This window comes from Synchytrium microbalum (assembly GCF_006535985.1).
Source record: "Synchytrium microbalum strain JEL517 chromosome Unknown SmJEL517_scf0053, whole genome shotgun sequence".
NCBI lineage: Eukaryota > Fungi > Chytridiomycota > Chytridiomycetes > Synchytriales > Synchytriaceae > Synchytrium > Synchytrium microbalum.
This window is the reverse complement of record NW_022158402.1, coordinates 22,425-42,281: the sequence shown is the minus strand read 5'-3', so window position 1 is coordinate 42,281 and position 19,857 is coordinate 22,425. Positions and strand designations below refer to the sequence as shown.

The window sequence follows — 19,857 nt, the reverse complement described above, 5'->3', positions numbered from 1 at the left end:
TGAGTGGCAAACCGCAGTTGGGTCACACTGAGCAAGAGAGAAATAAAAAGGCGCTTCTTTATAATTTTTAGTGGTCATCAAGCTCCTGGCGTAGGCGTTGTAAACCGAAGGATCGAAAACATCCCGTGCCATTGCCTTGTTATAATAGGTTTGGACTTCACCAGGAAGGAAGTTGAGGGGCTGACGCAAACGTAATTCCAGTAACATATGGGGAGTAATTAGCAACTTTAGTGGGCTTTAAGTGTTGTAATGATCGTAAATTTGCGGGACTATAATCCCAATAGAATGCATGAGCCAAAAAATCCAAAACGCAATGCAAGTCCCAATACAAAACGTACGAGAGGAGTATGGATAGTAATCCCGCAATTGAGCGTGCTGAAGGTCACAAGTGTAATATATTCTGAGGGCTCTACCTACAATTCTATACATTGGCAAAAACATCATTAATTTAAGCATCCGTTTTGGCTTTTTTCGTCATGTATTTATCAGAGACCGCATCTTCTTCTAAATGACGTTTTGTAGAACCATCAGTCTTTGTTGATGGTGTACTACTAATCGGAGGTATGAGCAATCCACTTTCAGTCAAGTAGGCGCTGCCAGTCATGGCCATCAAGTCAGCAATCTAATGCAAGTGATATGACAGTTCAAACGATCCATGTACAGAGTTTGATAGTGCAGGGAGTGATTCTCGCATTTCTTCACTGATACACCATCGTCATAATCTGAATAAACCAAAACTGTGCGAATTACATACCTTGTTACCAAGAAGAATCACAATACTTTCCATTTCAAGTATTTCGGAATTGATGGGATCAGGTCCTTCTCGAGCAACTTTTCCTTTCCCCTTTGCATCGACTTCAACACCAGCACCTTTGAGTTCTTCGTTCAAGAGTTGTATGCGCTGTTTTACAGCAGTACACGCCAATCTGATTTGTTTGATGGCTTCCTCATGTTGACCTTCATATTCCAATGGCAGAGCAAGTTTATAGTGGGCTTCAGCCAATTCACGATGAGGAGCATTCACCACCTGTTTGAGAGAGATGGCCATTGCGTACTCCATGATGGCTTGCTTGTAGTGACCTGAGACAAAGTGAAAGTACGGGTTAATAATCGGTCATGTCACCGACAGAATCGCATTTTTTTGCTCGTCCTCATTAAACGACTGAACATACCAGCATCAAGAGTAATATCCCCCTGCATCAATTTGACATCACCTAATTTGGCCATAGCGTCTGGAGTATCCATCTTTGTGTATATGACTCGACATATGTCCAAGATTTCGAATGCCAATTCCATATCGTCCTTTTCGTCGGCTGGAGTAGAAGCAGCTGATGAAACTTCTTGTGGTTGACCCTCGACTGGCATATTGGTAGCTTTGATAGCAGTAGCAGCTTGTCCAAGTCCTTCTTTGTCAGTTTCTTCCAATCCCGTGTCTCCTTCACCATCCCAGTCTCCTTGGTCGTCTTCCACAAATGGGTTGCCTTGAACTGCAAGACATCGGTACAAGTTTGAGTTGCGAATTCGAGCGACCAAGAAAACTCAATGCAAATGCAGAATCGATGACAGGCGATGTAACATACCACTTTCCAAATTATCTTGGTCGACTACATCTGGTACAACGGTAGGGTCCAAAACTCCCAGCCCATGTTTACGACTCAAAGCTGCCGACAAAAGGGTTCGTCCATACAAGAAGTAGGTATCAGCACATTCCGGTGCTAATTCCCCGTATTTTTGATTCCTGTACAGTGATTTGTAGAATGTTAAAGCAACCACAGGTGAAACAATGAAATGTTGAAGCAATCAAGAAACTGAAACCGAAAATTCTCCAACAACATCAACGTCATTACGTACATAATTTCCAAAGCAGTTGAGAACAGCTCCAAAGAGCTGTCCCAATCCGATGAGGTTGCTTTCTTCTTGGCTTCAGAAACCATCTTTGGGACATCATCTAGCCTGTTTTCGAGATCAAGGCTGGCATCCAATAGTTTGTTGAGCATCAGACTTATACGGACATCTTTCTCTTCAGCACCACCATACGTAGACTTCAGATCCAACAGATAATTCATCACATTCAGCAAAATACGGTCCTTGCTCTGGTCGTTCGTAGCATTCAAAACAGTAAAAGTTGGAATTTTCAGATGGTTTTCTGTGGTGTAGGAGGCTTTTGAAGCGGTGTCGTCGAGTAATATCGTGTTTCTCTAGACGAGAGCAACTCTGTGTTAGGACGTAGACCCTTTTGGAGCAACGATTTGGAAACTATATGCAAAACCACAACTTACTGCAGACCAAGTGCGAGTTGAATCAAGTTTGTCTCGACCATCGGCATCCCATATCTTTCGTAAGTCCTTAATCGAAGAATGGTCGTGTCGACCTCCTCGTACTTCGGAGCAGTGTGTTCGGTCCCATAAGAATTCCAACTGTTCGAAGTACTGTCCAAAAGCTCCAGTAGCGAGCGCCTTTGCGTTGCTTGGTTGAGCAGAAGTCCATGCTGCAACCGCGAAATTCTCAAATAAAAACTCCAAGAATACTCCCAAGTGTCTATTTGAGTGCAAAACAAGTCAATTCATCATCATGTTAATGAAGAAAGAAATGTGTGTTTCAAACTCACGGCCTCACATATACCGGAGCCTTGTTACACTTGAAACTGGCCTTTGGCGGTAGGAATGGGTTCTGATGGGCTGCCCTTTTATCACTAGAACGAAATTGTGTCAATTATAGTGTTAAAGCGCCAACACCAGAGTCACCACAGCCAACTTACAATTTGGTTACTTTACATAGTAGCGTCCCGTTCAGGTCTAAGACGAGGAGGATTTTGTCCTGTCGAGCTTGCATTCTACCTAGATCTCGTGGACTGGCTGCACAGTGTTCAAGAAGTTTTGAACCAAAATACGCGAAGTCAAAAAACGCCACTGGCTTCTCAACAGGGACACTCTGCCGACACTCCAATCAATACATTCGGTATTGCATATGTCAAATAGGGCTGATTGATGACTGGAGATCCTCTGAAAATGACAATATTGTCATCACCATCGAAGCTCGAAACTCCAGAACAAGGTCCTCTGCAACGACAGCTTGGAGTAAGTTTGGACGTGATACAGTCCATGTCCAGTATAGGATCAAACCTGTTAGATCATTACTCTCGGGTAATTTCATGTAGCATTTAACTAAACAAGTTATTGACAACTCCTCAATCCAACATTAGTAACAGGCACCGGGCTAAGTATCGTCCACACCAAGGCAACGAGACCTAATTTACTGAGAGCCCTCCTATCCATGGCAATAAGAAATTGTTGGGAGTAGATGCACTCTGACTAATTCTGTATTCCTCACACAGGTATATCCCCACTCTATATGGACGACCTACTCGTCACGTTTGCTCTTCCATTAATCGTTCAAATGGGTAGACTACAAGGAAGGCCTGCAACATGGAAACGGTTTAGACTCTTCATGTCGATGAAATTTGGAATTTGGTTGGTTGTTTTGACCTTCCAAACCGTGATATTTCAGATTCTGGGCCGGTATCTGTCATATCTGCCGTTTCCATGCTTGTTCCATAGTACTCATGGACTGTATGGTGCTACTGGAAGGGGGCTGGTGTTGTTGAGTAGTAGGATAGAGTCGAGGAAGTTGTTAGCTGTTAGCAGTCGGTGTTGAGTATACACGCTCTCTCATGAAGAAGACTCGACCCGTATCTCTGAAGGTCCAAAATGGATGACAATCTGTCAGTTTCGGTGCTCATCATATTCATATTTGAATGATTTCCATTGAGCTGCTTATACCACTGTAATCCCATGAAACCTACGGATCCGTATATTCGACGAACTAAAGCATATGTAAAAACCCTGTAAATGGACCACCACGTACTCATAGATCGTGATACTTACGCGTCAGAAGGAAAACGTTCGGGGTTCTGTAAAAACTGTCGCTTTTTAGCACCACACAGAACAAAGCTCACAACGAGAGACAGCTAAGATCCAAGGAATAACAAGTTCAGACGATGCAGGTTGAATGGGTAAGCTTCAATAATATACAGCAGTAAGCGGGTTTGTAAAACGGTCCGACCTGGCTGAGAGATTTCAGTCTCACGTCGACCGTTTGGCTGTGTTGTAAAAAGTTGGTTGGCCACCGCAACAACAAATTCCAACACAAGGAGGAAACAATCCCAGTTCGTATAGATGGTATCAAACCGTACTTATTGGGGCCTAGCCCTGATGCTGTTAACTCGCCAATGCTACGCTTTGGTTGCTGGCGATGCTTGCCCTTCAAGAGGAGCTTACGCTTGCAGTGGAACAGACTTTATGATGTAAGCTCCACGCTTGCGAAGCTGATGCAAGAGAAAAAGCTTTAAAATGTTCTTTTGTGCCTTCTGATGCAAGATTGCCTGTTGCATCGCACCTTTTTCGTACATTCCAACGCGACATCCAAGATCGCCGTAACGAAAGTTTTGCCAACCAACACGCTGTTACTAACTCAAATATATTTCTTTTCTAGATGTACACTCTCTGGCTGGTTGGGCCCATTGAGTTGCGGTCCGGGCCAAGAATGTCTGCCCAACGGTGTAAACAGTGTCGTATGTGCTCTAGCTGGATCTGGATCATCATCGTCACAAAATTCTCTTATTGCATCGCCCGATGCAGTCATAATACAGCCTTCTGCAGCCGCTGTAGTAGCTTCGCCAACGGTCGCAAACCAGGAAACAACACCTGCTGCTTCACCTTATGGATATGTACACCCATCAGCCAATGTCAATAACATAGCTGTTGCTTTCTCAAATATTCCTCAGGCTTCACCTACCCCAGACTCGAGTAGCAGTAACAGTGGCAGTGGAACCAGCAACCCTACACTTCATGCAGCCTGCTCTCCACAAGGCGCTTATGCATGCGCTAATGACGGGTCTGGTGACTTTTATATTTGTGGTGCTGCCAGCTGGATTGGTCCCATGCCATGTGGCAGTGGAACGGTGTGCGTTCCAACTGGACAAAACTCAATAGTTTGTGGATTCGCAGGAACGAATTACGCTCAGGCTTCGCCGAATCCAGTAGCAGCATCACCTTATATTCAGGTTTCTCCAACTGCGCAAGCATCGGTAGATACCGTAGTAAACCCAACACAGGTTTCTGTAAGCACACCATCACCAGTTAGTGGATCCACCAGCAGTAGTAACACCGGTACTACTAGTGCTAGTGGAAATGGCACATACGGGAAGCGTGTAGTCGGGTAAGCCACTGAGAATCTGTTACTTTTACCAGTGATTTCAAGTTGCTCGTTTTTGATGTGGAAGTCAAACCCCATCTCTCTCTTGTTTTATTAGATACCTACCTAACTGGACGTACTGGCAAACTCACGTTGGCCTGACACTTCCAGCAACCTATGGTGCTCATATGACGCACGTAAATCACGCTTTTGCGTCATTAGCGTACTCGCCAACACATGATGTGGTAAGTACGGTATTCTTGAGCTACAATGACTTGAACTTTTACAGTACAACAGCTTAAGCTCACGGGCAACTACATGTATATAGTGGTATGTCATGCCTTCAGATCCACAAGTCGACTACTTCATATCTGTGGGTAATGACAATGCTGCAAGTGGAACGCCCACGTGTCTTGACCTGAGTAAATACACATGTGGAAGTCAGTACAATCCTGGCCTATCCTTGGTGCCATATATTGGCGCTGGTGCTGGTTCAACGTGTCCAGTAACTGCAAATGATTGCTACAATCCAGGTATTAATACGAGATGGTTTCGGTTGCTTTTAAGTGTAGCTAACAAGATCTTCCAACAAACAGCTGGTACTACAACTCCACCCGGACGAGGCATCAGTTGTTTTGCTGATGTTGGTGCATATTTGAAGCAAGGGAAATATGCTTGTGGATATATGGGCTACTATGCTTCTCAACTGAAGAAGCAATACCCAAATATTAAAGTGCTGCTGTCGTTGGGCGGCTGGTATGATTCCAACTCGTTCTCCTCTGCTGTCTCGCCCAAGTACATTGACGGAACAGTGAAATCGATATCGGCTTATCTCACGGCCATGCAAATGGATGGTGTTGATATTGATTGGGAATACCCTGGTAGATTTTTAGTCATTTACGCGTATGATCAACTATGTTTTACCGAAATCTCACTTTCAATAACATAGGCTACGAACACGGCCAACAACCAATACTCCCTGGTGCTGCAGCTGGCCCTGGAACACCAGACGATATCACAGATTGTACAAAAGCTACATGCGCATACCCAGGCCGAACGCAAGATGGTGTAAACTTTGTCCTCTTCCTGCAAAAACTGAAAGCAGCCATGCCAGGCAAACTAGTCACTATAGCTGGAGCCGCAGGCCAAGACAAGATGGCCAAATACGACATGAAAGCAGTCTGCAACACAGTGGATTTTATCAACCTAATGACATACGACATGAATGGCGCATGGTCGGCATACACAAACCATCAGGCACCACTATTCGACAAGTCTCCATACCAGACCACTCCGGATTATAGCACGGACAACTCCATCCAGTATTTACAGAATGCAGGATGTGCGATGGATAAGGTAGTGCTGGGTATACCATTCTATGCACGAGTGTTTAATGGGGTGACGAAAGGGTCTGGACCGCTTTCGGGGCTGTATCAAAGTCATAATCATCAAGGACTGCCGGGCAACGCGTTGCCGTCGTATTCGACTATAATGTCGACTCCAGGGTGGACGCATATGACTGATAGCAGTGCTGTCGGTGCGTTGTCGTGGAATGATGCGACAGCCCAACTGTAAGTGTTGTCGTTAGCCTGCACATCGATTCTATGCTTGACCTCGTTATACTCACGATTCTTATGCTTTTTAGGGCCTCATATGATAATCCAACGACGATTTCTACCAAGGGCGCCTATTTGAAGAAGATGGGGCTGGGAGGTTTCATGTACTGGGCTTTGGGCATGGATACAAGCGCTGGTGATCTCTTTACAGCCTTGGTGAATGGGTTGAATTAGTTTAGGACGTTTTGGATATGCCTCATACATATAATTGGACGTCAGCTGTACATTGAAGCATTAAATACAACCGTATTAATACCATGATAACCATGCAAGGGCTCTTTTATTATTGTGTGCAAACTTATTCCTGTGCAAACAAATTTATTCTAAGTGCCTTTACGCTAATAGTCTTTTATAGTCTAGAGACTTTGCCTCTATCCCCAGCCGCACACCCGACCTCCCACTTCTGCGCATCGACCAACGACCTAACCGACACAAGCTGTTCCAAGCTACCAACATCCACAGTCTGTTCAGCATTCCACAACCTATACTCAACACGCCTCTTTCCAGGCAACATAACAAATCCATTATCATCAAATCGCCCCACATACTCTGGCTGCAGCACTTCAAGCCACACATACGGTGCAATTACATCACTATGCAATTCAAACGATATAACTCCATCCTTGATTTCCATAGCAGACATTCTAAAATGTGGTTGTAGGAGCGTGATTTTTTCGAATGATGTTGGGAAATATTCGGCAGTTGCGATTGTTAAGCCGTTTTGGTTGAGTGAGAGGGTTAAGAAGGTGTCGTCCATATCCAAGGTTGATTTTGAAGAGATGGTAGCGACGGAGGTGAAGGATGCGACACAGTCTGATGATGCTGACTTGCATGAGACGTTTAGCTTTTCGAGTTCTTGGGCCATTCCGGTTTTGAAGGAGTGGGCAGAGATGCTCAATTCTCCTACAAGTGCAAGATTGATTGATAAAGTATTTTGCAAAAAAAAGCCCATTGTGAACAGCATATTACCTGAAACCTCAGACATTGTATCATTCGACAGATGAACCTCATATGCACCATTCTTCTTGACTTCGAATGATGAAAGTAAAATGGGTGCAAAGAATTTCTTTGTGTAGTAGTGGAGCATCTTCCATTTTCCTATCAACAAGATATATGAATATCAAGACTCTCACGTTTAACACATGAGCCACACACCTCCATATTCAATTGAAGCCCAGGTTGCAGCTTGCCATATATCATTGCATTGCCTGTGGTGATTTAGAAGTTATAGTTTAAGGAATAATCAGCAAGCAAAAATCCCAGCAGCACAAAACACCACCTATTTGTACTTACCAATATAGTGCTCCCATACACATACGATCACTACCTCTCAAACGACGATAATGCTCAGTCTGAGCCTTGACACAAATGGCCTGCGACACTTGCGACAAGTAGCAGAACTGATCAAACATATCAACCGACATATCCAATGGTGGTTCAATGGGCCATTTAAATTTGTATCGTATTTGTAAATGCATTTCCTCTTGTCCGTGTTTGTGGTGATTTCTCATTATCATCAAGGGTGAGTGGGAGTTCCAGTCTGGTGGTGAAGTGACTTGTTTGTATGTTGAGTAGGAGGGCATGGCTTGGAAACCGTACTATTGAGAAAGGGACGCATCAATAAAAGATATTACTGCCTTCGTTGCTTGTTCGTTTTTGCAGTCAATTACCTCAGAAGCGAATCTTGGCCTCAACATTTTCGACACGTCTGTGCCATCATCTTTGTAGTTGTAGTAATGTACTAGTGATAGGCGAGAAATTTCAATTAGATCGGTTCGACCTTACAAAGAAAACTGACTTGCTCACTAATGATTTACCATCTCCAAATAATTCATATTCGTCAGCTTCGAATTGGAATCTCTCCGTGAATGGATCATCTGATACCAGTCCATTTGATGGTGAGCTGAATGAAATTAAATGACGTTGGCATCAGCAAATGATACAACTGACCACACAACTCAAAAGTTGTAAACTTGATACCTGGAAATATATGGACGAGTTCCATCTAGCTCCTTGACCACCGTCAATATCAGTTGGTGATAAAGACGATCGTAATCAATCTGACGGGAAAAGATTAGCTTATACAGGTAGAGTGGCCGCGAATTTATTCGTTCTTACCGCATAGAGGTAAGGATTCTTCTTCACCACATTGAACCATCCAGTGATGAGAGCTTGTTCATTCTCATTATTGCCACTCCACAGGACGATTGAGACATGATGCATCAAACGTTTGACTTGATGTTCCACCTCATACCGCACATTTTTCTAAAGATGGGTGAGATCAGCACGGACATGATGGTCGTTCTATAGCACAAACTGTCTTATTTTTTTACCATAAAGCTGGTGTCTGTTGGATAAAGGGCACATGCAAACATAAACTCTTCCCAGACCATTAGACCCATTTCGTCACAGAGATCATAAAATTCTGTCGTAAAACGAAAAAAGTAAGAAACGGAGAAGGACTTAATTGGTACCATAAGCATATACTCACCATCTTGTTGGTAAATTCCACCACCTATCCACGCATAGCAATTACAACAAAATTAGAAATTGAGGTACAACAAAATCCAGATTTGAATGCACTTACCCCATATTCTTATCATGTTGTGATTTGCTTCAACACAACTCTGCAACAACATTCTAGACAAAGAGATGAGAACCCAAGACAAAAAAAAACGATTCCCCATGATCGACTCATACCGTAATTTATCTTTGGTAACTCTCGACTCGAAGGAATCAGCAGGTATAAAATTAGACCCTTTGGCAAATATAGGCACATCATTGACTTCAAAGAAGAAAGTTTGTCCTTTCTGTCCTGGAATAGGTTCTTGCACAAGACGAGTAGTTCTGAAACCAATGCGTATAGGATTCGAATATGTGATGGAATCAATTGTTCCATCGTCTACAGCCATTATGACAGAGAGGTCATAGAGTGGTTGTTTACCAAATCCTGCAGGCCACCATTTGTCGATATTTGCATCTGGGATGTGGATTTCGAGCTCAAATTGTTCCAGTGTGCCAGGTTCTTGTCTGCGGATTTTGGATATAGTAATCAGAAACGTAATATGAAAAATGAATCGGGGAAGAGAGTAGAAAAACAAAGACCCTGAAGTGGGAATTACATCATAGCCGCCGTTGCTTACCGCAAGTACACAGCTTGTGAATCCGACACACATGAAGCACATTCGGCATACAGACGTGCGTTTTCGATGCCATGACCAGTCAAAAACACCTTCACCTAAATGATATAAAAAGAGTTTTCAGCAAACAAAGTGGTTCGGATTTCAGTGATGCACCACGCAGTACCTTCACACTCCATAACAGACCATTTTTACTAACGTCTGGACAAATATCTGAAATCCAAACAGAATTATTCAACGGCACCAAATAGATTGGTTTCTGGATTCCACAAGGAGCGAAACATGGACCCTGAGATGATGCAAAAAATCTACGTGAGTACATCGCATGAAAGTTCATCGACGAAGCCCACATACCCAATCCCAGCTGAAGGAATTCTGTTCCTTCCGAATAAAGTTTCGATTCCTTTCACCGTGTTGTTCAGGAGCGTACATGTCTGGAATATAGTATTTGCTCTCGCGAGCTTTCTCAGCCTGCGCGAAAAAAAAGGTGTCAGCAGATATAAGGCATCTCATGTAGATCAACGAGACTTACAGCATATGTTACAGCACTCTCAAAGCGAAAAGCGAGTTCATTATCTCCATCAACTAGAGCGGGTCGAACATCAAAAGTCCAACGTCGAAATTGGTTGTTTGCGTACCTTTTCATTGCTATTTTGTTACTTTTTTGCCATTCACGCCAACATGCAACAATCCACACGTACCCAATCTCTTCACCATTGAGCGAGATATGAGCGACAGTATCGAGTGCCTCACAAACCAGCAAGACAGTGTCAGCATCCAACAGTGTATCACCAGCAGTGAATGTAGTCTTGTACGTCCATTCTTCCAGCGCAATCCAACGGTACTTTACGTAATTGTCTCGAAAGTACGGTTCACCAATGATATTAGCTCTCATCAGATCTGCAGTTGGCTGGATCAGTCAGCAAATTGGATGCAATGTAGGAGCTTGAAAATTGTGGTGATGCAGTACCAGTGTGGATTTCACCAGGGACTTTTGCAGGGACCGAGATCGATGCATCCTTGTTGGAGACAGTCCATGACAGGTCGTCGAGCTTTAGAACCTGTTCTGGGTTTGAAAAGGCTGGCATGGTGTGGGTTTGTCAAACAATCCAGAAAAGGCAGCTAATACTTTACAGCAGAGCAAGTGCGTCCTAGATGGATAAAGTGCTTGATGAAATAGATTTTCGCTCTCTTGCGACAAGCATGAGCAAAAGCCTTTGTGGTCGATAGTAACAAAGTAATCGAAGAAACTGGCACACGTAGCAATCGGTCGCTTACTCAGACCCTTTCCATCATTTTAAGCCATGAATCGCAGTTTGGCAATACTTGACACGTAATGGTGAGCTTACCTTTGGTCCAGTTCACCTTGTCCTGGTTGGTCGTTGCTGCGATTCAATGTTTTTATTGGGTTCATCCACGTCCAAAGATAATTCACAGTAAAGACAGTACAATACTCCATTGCTTGAATATAACGCCAGATTCTCCATTCCTTTTGTGATTTACACGTGTGAATTCATTTCAAGCTTCATTCTTGTCCAAACCACAAACATCTACATAGCAGACAAGATGGCAGCCGTAGACAGGCCTGTGAACATTGCTAGTGCAAATATTCCAGTTAATTACAAGAATGATTTGGGTATGCATCCATAGATCTAGTCTACCATTCCCAGGAACTACTAACATCCATTCCTGGGAATACTTAGAAAAGATATCTCGATTCCTGGAAAAGTTCAGTGTCAATCCGGTCCTAGACACGCCAAGCTCACCCACAAACTCATTACAGAATCGATCATATAAATATCTAGACTTACTGGTATACAATTCAAGCCCTCCATCACCACATTTTGTGGGGATAGGACCGTACGGACTCGACCACACTCACATTCCTTCGTGTCTCATAGCAAGAGATAGCTGATCGGACTCGCGATACAGTTCTCATTGAATTGGACGATGTCGTCGCGGTAGGTACCTTCGTTCTTGCTCGTTTTATTACACAAAAGTGCTGAACTGCGCCCGATAATAGTTTGATCAAAACGATGACCTGGCTACAAACATTGAAAACAATACATACCGATACATTCATCTATTCGCTCAAGCTATCGACTCGGTCCTGCCAATAAATCAGACTCAGGTAACTTTAAGAGAATCAACGTTTGGATTGCAATTAAACACTATCATAACTGTGTGTTTTTTGGTTAGCCCACTGATGACACTGATCCGCTGGAAGTCATCATGTACCAACGTAGACAACGTGATGATGGAAGAGAAAACACGGCGGACGCCTTCCCGGCCACAATGACTCGTCGATAGTGAGTTCCATACCCTGTCCCAACAACACACTGCAAATTACTCATCCTTCCCTCTATGACATAGCTCGGTCAATTTCGCAGCTAGAACCACCATTAAGGACATGTCTGTTCGAGACGTTAAAGGTTCGGCCATGGGTCACTTGGTTGCTGTGCGTGGTATGGTGACGCGTGTTAGTAACGTCAAGCCTCAAGCTGCCGTCATCACGCTGAGTTGTGACAAGTGCGGATATGAATGCTTCCAAACGGTATGAATACGTTTCATGGACTGTTTTTTGGTCGTTGCACCTGATGATCAGTTATTGACCACTGTTTCATTTTCAGATTACTACGCACAGCTTTATCATTCAAGACAAGTGTGACAGTGCTGCTTGTAAAGCAAACAACTCTAAGGGTAAACTCTTTCCTCAAACTCGTGCTTCCAAGTTCTTGAAATTCCAAGAGGTCAAACTACAAGAAATGGCAAGTTTATCCACGACAACTCTTCGTTTTTTGGCACACGCTTTGTTAACCATTGCTAATCTACTTAGACTGATCAAGTTCCCATGGGACACATTCCTCGATCCATGACAGTAAACTTGTATGAATCTCTGACCAGATCAGTCAATCCTGGAGATATGGTGTCTATTACGGGTATCTTCATGCCAATCCCATACACAGGTCGTCAGGGTCGAAGGGCTGGTCTCTTGACTGATACATTCTTGTATGCCCAAAACGTGCTCCATCTCAAAAAACAATATTCTCAAATGGAATCCACACCAGAGATTGACGAAAAAGTCATGGCTTTGGCTCAAGATCCCGATATATACACCAAACTGTCTCACAGTATTGCTCCTGAAATCTACGGACACGAAAGTGTAAAAAAGGCCTTATTGCTCCTATTGGTAGGAGGCGCTTCAAAGGAAACCAGTGACGGCATGAAGATCCGTGGTGACCTAAACATGTTGTTGATGGGTGATCCTGGTGTAGCCAAGTCTCAACTGCTCAAATATATTTCCAAAGTATCGCCACGTGGTATTTACACTACAGGTCGTGGTTCTTCAGGTGTAGGTCTCACCGCCGCTGTCATGAAGGATCCCGTTACCGAAGAAATGGTTTTAGAAGGTGGTGCCCTAGTATTAGCAGACAATGGTATTGCCTGTATTGATGAATTCGACAAGATGGATGAGAATGATCGAACCGCCATTCACGAAGTCATGGAACAGCAAACCATCAGTATTAGCAAGGTATGCATCATTTCCCTGTTATTCCTTTGTGGGGGCAAAAGTAGTGTTGTGTTGTGAATACGAACGGGAGGTTCCGATTGGTTCGCTCGTGATTTGTTCTTTTTGGCGTAGTGTTTCTAAGGTTTCCAACTCTAGGCTGGAATCACTACAACGCTGAACGCTCGAACTTCCATTTTGGCTGCCGCCAATCCTCAGTTTGGTCGATACAATCCTCGCTACAAGCCGAGTGAAAACATGAATTTGCCCCCTGCCCTTCTCAGTCGGTTTGATTTGCTCTTCTTGTTGCTTGATGAGGCAAACCAAGACGAAGACATGAGGTCAGTGGTTATATATCTATCCAGCAAGTTATATCTTCACCCAGCTACAAGTTTTCTTTGCTTGTCATCCTAACCCTTCAATCGTTCCCAAACCTAGACTTGGTCAGCACGTTACATATGTACATATGCATAACACACACCCACGGGCAGAAGGAGAACCAGACCCGGTTGAAATTCTGGTCATGCGGTACGCTCTTTGACCCTTTCCTGCTGATTGCGACCGAATTCAAGTATTCATCCATTTCTTCCTAGTCAATTTATTGCCAAGGCTCGTTCATTCCGTCCCGTCATTCCTCCTGGTGTCGCAGAGTACATTGTTAAGTTGTATGTACAATTCCGATCTGGTGATGATTACTTGTCGGAATTCCAATACACCACACCAAGAACTTTGCTATCTCTCATTCGGATGGCCACAGCTCGGGTAAGCGCTTATACGACAGACTGTTTGGACATTCACAGTTGGAAAGTTACTCGGTACTTACCCTTCATACACAGGCTCGTGTGAGATTCTCTGAAGAAGTGACGATTGCTGATGTTGAGGAGGCTCATACTTTGATTGAAGCCAGTAAATCCAGCTTGATTCGTCAAGCACACAAGGGCAAGAGGTAGATGCACACATCATCCTCAGTCTCGGTGTGTTTTCGTAAGTTGAAGTGCTTATTTGCTGACAACCTTCAATTTGTTAAGGGATCCATCGGGTGATATTCTGGAGATTGCTCGTCGCATGGCGACAGACAGCAAGGGACATTTGACATTGCCAGTAGAGTATGCCTTGCTCAAGGAACGAGTGATTAGTCGTGGTATGAGTGAAGAGAACTTGAACACTGCCATTCACGAGTACGAGATTGCGGACATTTGGATGCTTGTAGCCAATGGAACTCGTCTCCAATTCCTCTATAATGAGGCCGACGAGGATGAAGAAGAGGGAGAGAAGGAAGGAGATGAAGAACAGCAAGAACAGATTGAAGATGATGATCTTTGATCTTTGTCGTTTTGTTGATAGTGGGTAACTGTAATGTTAACAGGGTATGTTGTATATGTATCAAAAATATAAAGACAAATGATTTTTCGTACCGGGCTTGAGTTGCATGATCCTGTGAGGTCTTCCAAAGGCTTCCAGTGACTTGACTCTGATCTGCTTTACGTGATTGCGTGATTAGGCAAGTACTGATCACGCGTGTTCGAAGCATAGCTGTGGCTCTTCCATAAACTTCCTCACCGAACCGCACCTCCTGTTTCATCAACACATCTTGCTCACTCGCTTTCAAATCAAAGTAGCATCAAGGAACCGTACTTTCGACAAGAACCAGTTGATATCTACTCGTATCTTCATATACAAGTCTACAAGGCAAGTGCAAATAATCAGTGACCTACCGCCCCAATTCCTCAAAGCTCGAATCGGAACTTGTTAAAGAAGTTGAGCGAAGGAAGTTTGGGGTGTGTTTGACGGCAACCAATGACAAATCAAATCAAAAATTCAAACATATTTACACCATTCATTTCCATCATTCAACCATCCATCTCAACAATCTCGCAAACATCTAATTTACTACATTCAAATTTCAGGTTTGAGGGAAACTGAGTTTGTGAGGAACTTGCCCAGAAAATGTCGGCTATGGAGGTAGACCAGCAACATAATGGAGCTCATGCCCATACTGGTGGAATTGATGAAGGATTGTATTCGAGACAACTGTATGTATAGTTTGGACAGATGCAAAGTTGGAGTATACGTGCATTTCATGGTGCTTATTACCATCTTTTTATTTAGATATGTGTTGGGTCACGATGCCATGCAGAAGATGTCCCTCTCAAATGTATTGATTATCGGATTGAAGGGACTTGGTGTTGAGATTGGTATGCCAATGAAAGACCATGTTTCATCAACCCTCTGTACCCATTCCTTTTTTCCCCTCATTCTCACCACAATTCGTTTTGTAGCCAAGAACGTCATCCTCGCTGGTGTCAAATCAGTGACACTATACGACCCAGCTCCAGTAAAGATACAAGACTTGTCGTCCCAGTTCTTCCTCACTGCGCAAGATGTGGGTCGTTCACGAGCTGATGTCACTGCTCCTCGGGTCGCTGAACTCAACAATTATGTACCCGTGTCTGTGTTGGAGGGTCCATTGACTCCGGAAAAGATTAAAAAGTATCAGGTAGAAAGAGTCGCTGTTTGTCAATGACTATGATGATGTGGACAACGTCTTGAACACTTGTCTGAATGAATGATTATGCGTATAGGTCGTAGTAGCTACAGAAATGTCGATGAAGGAAAAGTTAGAACTTAATGCCATCACTCATGCCAACCATATCAAGTTTATCGCTGCTGATACCAGAGGGCTCATTGGGTAATACAGCTAGATATCATCTGGGGGTTTTTTTGGTTTTTAATTGGATTCCTGCTCATCAATTTTTGAATGCCATATAGATATGCATTCAATGACTTTGGTGATGCTTTTGAAGTCACTGATCAGACTGGTGAAGAAGCTCTGACTGGAATGATTTCTGGTATTTCAAAAGTGAGTTAAACATGATTTCGAAAGCAAAAAAGAAACGATTATCAACTTGAAGAATGCTTTAGGAAACCGAAGCGTTCGTAGCTTGTCTAGAAGAAACCAGGCATGGTTTAGAAGATGGAGATTATGTTACATTTAAAGAGGTCAAGGGCATGACTGAATTGAACTCTGCTCAACCTCAAAAGATCAAAGTCACAGGTATGGGGGTTTTGTGCGTCTTAGCGTAAATTCAAGCTAGAGATCCGAAAAAGAAAAACACTGAACTGAACGCAATTGATATCCAGGACCTTATGGATTCAAAATTGGCGACACCACAAAATTCAATGATTACCTCGATGGCGGTATCTTTACCCAAGTCAAGCAACCAAAAACCCTCAAATTTGTAAGTAATTAATATGACTTACTCGACATTAAGTCATTCTCGACTTACACCAAACTCCACAAAAACATAGTTACCGCTCAAGGAATCGTTGGCCAAACCTGAATTCTTGATCTCTGACTTTGCAAAATTCGATCGACCTGCTATATATCACGTTGCCTTCCAAGCCCTCGATAAATTTATAGAAAGCCATCATGGTGAATTCCCTCGTCCTCGTAATGAACAAGATGCAGAAGAAGTCTTGAAGATTGCCACCGAACTGAACAAGTCACTACCTGAACCCTTTGAATTGGGAGATGGTAAACTTGTGAAAGAATTAGCATATCAATCTAGAGGTGATTTGACTCCCATGGCTGCTGTAATCGGTGGTTTGGTAGCTCAAGAAGTATTGAAAGCATGCAGTGGTAAATTCAGTCCCATCAACCAATGGCTATACTTTGATTCACTCGAATCGCTACCAACCAGTGTCACCTTGTCGGAAGCAGAATGTGCTCCAAAGGGCAACCGATATGACAATCAAGTCGCTGTATTTGGTAGCACCTTCCAGCAAACTATCGCCAACACGAAAGAATTCCTTGTTGGATCTGGAGCCATTGGTTGTGAAATGCTCAAAAATTGGTCCATGATGGGATTAGGCACTGGACCAAAAGGATTTATTCATTTGACGGATATGGATACAATCGAAAAGAGTAATCTTAATCGTCAATTCCTATTCCGACCGTCAGATGTATCGAAACTCAAATCAGAATGTGCTGCTGCGGCAGTTGCTAAAATGAATCCAGACGCCAAGGGTAAAATACGTGCATACCAACAACGGGTCGGTCCTGAAACAGAAGACATCTTTGATGATGCTTTCTGGGAAGGCTTGACTGGTGTCACCAATGCTTTGGATAATGTTGAAGCTCGTAAATATGTTGATCGTCGATGTGTATACTACCGCAAGTCTTTGCTTGAATCTGGAACGCTTGGTACCAAAGGAAATGTCCAAGTAAGTTTTAGGGTTTGGTCGTTTGGAAGGCAGTGGTTGTTTCAAGCGAAAACAACATTTGTTTCAGTTGACCATGTTTTCCGAGCATTAGTGATGGTCCACATTGCTTCGTTTACGAACTCACATCCCTCTTTTCAGGTGGTGATTCCTTACAAAACGGAGTCATATTCTTCGTCTCAGGATCCACCTGAAAAGTCCATTCCTATCTGTACATTGAAAAACTTCCCCAACGCTATTGAGCACACCATTCAGGTATTCGATTGCTGCAGCACGGTTGTAATTTCTCGCTCCGTTATTGAGCATCAATTTTTGTTGTAGTGGGCTCGAGACTTGTTTGAAGGTCTATTCAGACAACCTGCTGAGAATGCCAACCTGTATCTTCAACAAGGAAAGGAATTCGTTCAAGCCACGATGAAGCAAAGTGGTTCACAGGTATGTTGAGATTCTGTTTTGAAAATAGCTGTGCAGGCAGCGTATGCTCGTCAGCAATCTAGACGGCGATTTTTTTTTGCTGCTGTGTCTCATTCTCAATACTGCTTCTGCTTTTATAGAAAGATACCTTGGAACAAGTTGTAGCATTCTTGGGACCATCACGTCCAACGACATTCGAACAATGTATTCAATGGGGTCGATTCAAGTTTGAAGAATACTTCAACAATCAGATCCAACAATTGTTATTCAACTTCCCCAAAGATGCAGTAAGTTGTAATTGAAACTTTTCCAGCCATTTTTTTGCTTTGCTCCTCTCACATAGGAATGAAACTAGGTGACTTCTGAAGGTAATTCCTTCTGGTCTGGACCAAAGAGAGCTCCTGATGCGTTGGTCTTCAACGCAGAGAATGTAAGTCTCCAGTTGAAGTGTTTGCGAAACCATTTTTCCCATCTCAACTTTCCTGTTTTAGCCATTACATTTGGACTTTATTGTCGCTACTGCCAATTTACATGCCTACAATTATGGAATGACTGGCTCTCGAGATCCTCAATATTTTAAAACAGTACTGGCCAATATGATCGTGCCAGAGTTCGTACCTCGATCTGGTGTGAAAATCCAAGTACAAGAGAATGAACAGATGCAAACAGGCAACACTGATCAAAGTGAATTGGATGAATTGGTTGCTTCACTACCTCGTCCAGCTGATTTGGCAGGCTTCCGTTTGTCACCAGTAGATTTCGAAAAGGATGACGATACCAACTTCCATATTGACTTTATCACTGCCGCATCCAACTTGCGAGCATCGAATTATGCTATTGCTGTGGCTGATCGACACAAGACCAAATTTATTGCTGGCAAGATTATTCCAGCTATTGCCACTACCACTGCGCTGGTTACTGGTCTGGTTTGTCTTGAGCTCTACAAGGTTAGATTATTTCTCCGTCAATTGCTTTTTTGCCGAGTAATTTTAACACCCGATTTCCAAAAATAGATTCTTGATAACCGTGAGAAATTGGAAGATTACAAGAATGGATTTATCAATCTGGCTCTCCCCTTCTTTGGTTTCTCGGAACCTATTGCTGCTCCTAGTCAATCGGTATGTCTTGAATGCCGTGACTGGATGACTCATTCTCTGGATTAACCCATCGTGTCCCTGTCTAGTACCATGATATCAAATGGACATTATGGGACCGATTTGATTTAGATGGAGATTTGACTTTACAACAAGTCATTGATACATTCAAACAAAAGCATGAGTTGGAGATTACCATGTTATCTTGTGGTGTCTCTATGCTCTACTCATTCTTCATGCCAGCCAAGAAGAAGGAAGAACGACTTGCTTCAAAGTATGACTTGATTACAGTTTGAGTAAACATTGCATCGGTGTCGCTAATCTCTTCCTTTTTTGCACGGCTTGTAGGATTTCCAAACTGGTCGAAACCATTTCCAAGAAGCCAGTTCCACCTCATGTTCGCTCATTGATACTGGAAGTGTGTGTGAATGATAGGGATGGGGAAGATGTAAGTTGTCGTGTGGGATTAGTGTTGAGTCTCAAATCCAATGATCTTTGTTTGTCTGATTTTTTTTCCCTTTGCTAAAACTAGGTTGAAGTACCATACGTCAAGTTAAACATTCGACCATTGAATGCCGCCGAGTAAAAACATGAAAAGTCAGATTTATCTACACATATATTTTTCTTTCACCTTTTCCCCCTTTGTTGAGTTGAAGACACATACAAGTTTA

The 19,857-nt window shown here is 43.1% G+C and overlaps 5 protein-coding genes across 5 annotated transcripts; 3 read left to right on the top strand and 2 right to left on the bottom strand.

The window, feature by feature from the left end:
- Positions 1-448: 448 nt before the first annotated feature.
- On the bottom strand, positions 449-2,832 carry SmJEL517_g05595 (uncharacterized protein; the record flags this gene model as incomplete). The annotated part of the gene is made up of 8 exons (XM_031171521.1): positions 449-622; positions 755-1,080; positions 1,173-1,487; positions 1,581-1,738; positions 1,852-2,198; positions 2,280-2,538; positions 2,609-2,692; positions 2,759-2,832. The coding sequence occupies 8 exons, from the start codon at positions 2,830-2,832 to the stop codon at positions 449-451; spliced, it is 1,737 nt and encodes a 578-aa protein (XP_031022489.1).
- A 1,343-nt stretch (positions 2,833-4,175) lies between these two features.
- SmJEL517_g05594 (chitinase) lies at positions 4,176-6,983 on the top strand (the record flags this gene model as incomplete). The annotated part of the gene is made up of 7 exons (XM_031171520.1): positions 4,176-4,303; positions 4,492-5,217; positions 5,312-5,438; positions 5,522-5,726; positions 5,790-6,074; positions 6,143-6,764; positions 6,839-6,983. 7 exons carry the CDS (start codon positions 4,176-4,178, stop codon positions 6,981-6,983), a joined length of 2,238 nt encoding a protein of 745 aa, XP_031022488.1.
- A 175-nt stretch (positions 6,984-7,158) lies between these two features.
- Positions 7,159-11,037, bottom strand: SmJEL517_g05593 (beta-galactosidase; the record flags this gene model as incomplete). Its single annotated transcript, XM_031171519.1, has 18 exons — positions 7,159-7,712; positions 7,779-7,907; positions 7,965-8,017; positions 8,103-8,407; positions 8,480-8,550; positions 8,627-8,712; positions 8,790-8,869; positions 8,928-9,074; positions 9,143-9,234; positions 9,301-9,324; positions 9,397-9,449; positions 9,510-9,839; positions 9,953-10,047; positions 10,116-10,238; positions 10,304-10,420; positions 10,482-10,587; positions 10,651-10,849; positions 10,920-11,037. The coding sequence occupies 18 exons, from the start codon at positions 11,035-11,037 to the stop codon at positions 7,159-7,161; spliced, it is 2,682 nt and encodes an 893-aa protein (XP_031022483.1).
- Positions 11,038-11,515: 478 nt separating this feature from the next.
- On the top strand, positions 11,516-14,780 carry SmJEL517_g05592 (uncharacterized protein; the record flags this gene model as incomplete). The annotated part of the gene is made up of 13 exons (XM_031171518.1): positions 11,516-11,585; positions 11,653-11,762; positions 11,851-11,910; positions 11,973-12,080; positions 12,149-12,258; positions 12,323-12,503; positions 12,580-12,699; positions 12,786-13,481; positions 13,617-13,798; positions 13,896-13,985; positions 14,051-14,219; positions 14,294-14,403; positions 14,486-14,780. The coding sequence occupies 13 exons, from the start codon at positions 11,516-11,518 to the stop codon at positions 14,778-14,780; spliced, it is 2,301 nt and encodes a 766-aa protein (XP_031022482.1).
- A 624-nt stretch (positions 14,781-15,404) lies between these two features.
- On the top strand, positions 15,405-19,772 carry SmJEL517_g05591 (uncharacterized protein; the record flags this gene model as incomplete). The annotated part of the gene is made up of 17 exons (XM_031171517.1): positions 15,405-15,490; positions 15,567-15,652; positions 15,737-15,954; positions 16,040-16,146; positions 16,227-16,317; positions 16,380-16,512; positions 16,599-16,696; positions 16,767-17,681; positions 17,820-17,933; positions 18,000-18,113; positions 18,233-18,379; positions 18,448-18,522; positions 18,584-19,039; positions 19,106-19,210; positions 19,276-19,460; positions 19,535-19,634; positions 19,719-19,772. 17 exons carry the CDS (start codon positions 15,405-15,407, stop codon positions 19,770-19,772), a joined length of 3,084 nt encoding a protein of 1,027 aa, XP_031022485.1.
- Between the last annotated feature and the right edge of the window lie 85 nt (positions 19,773-19,857).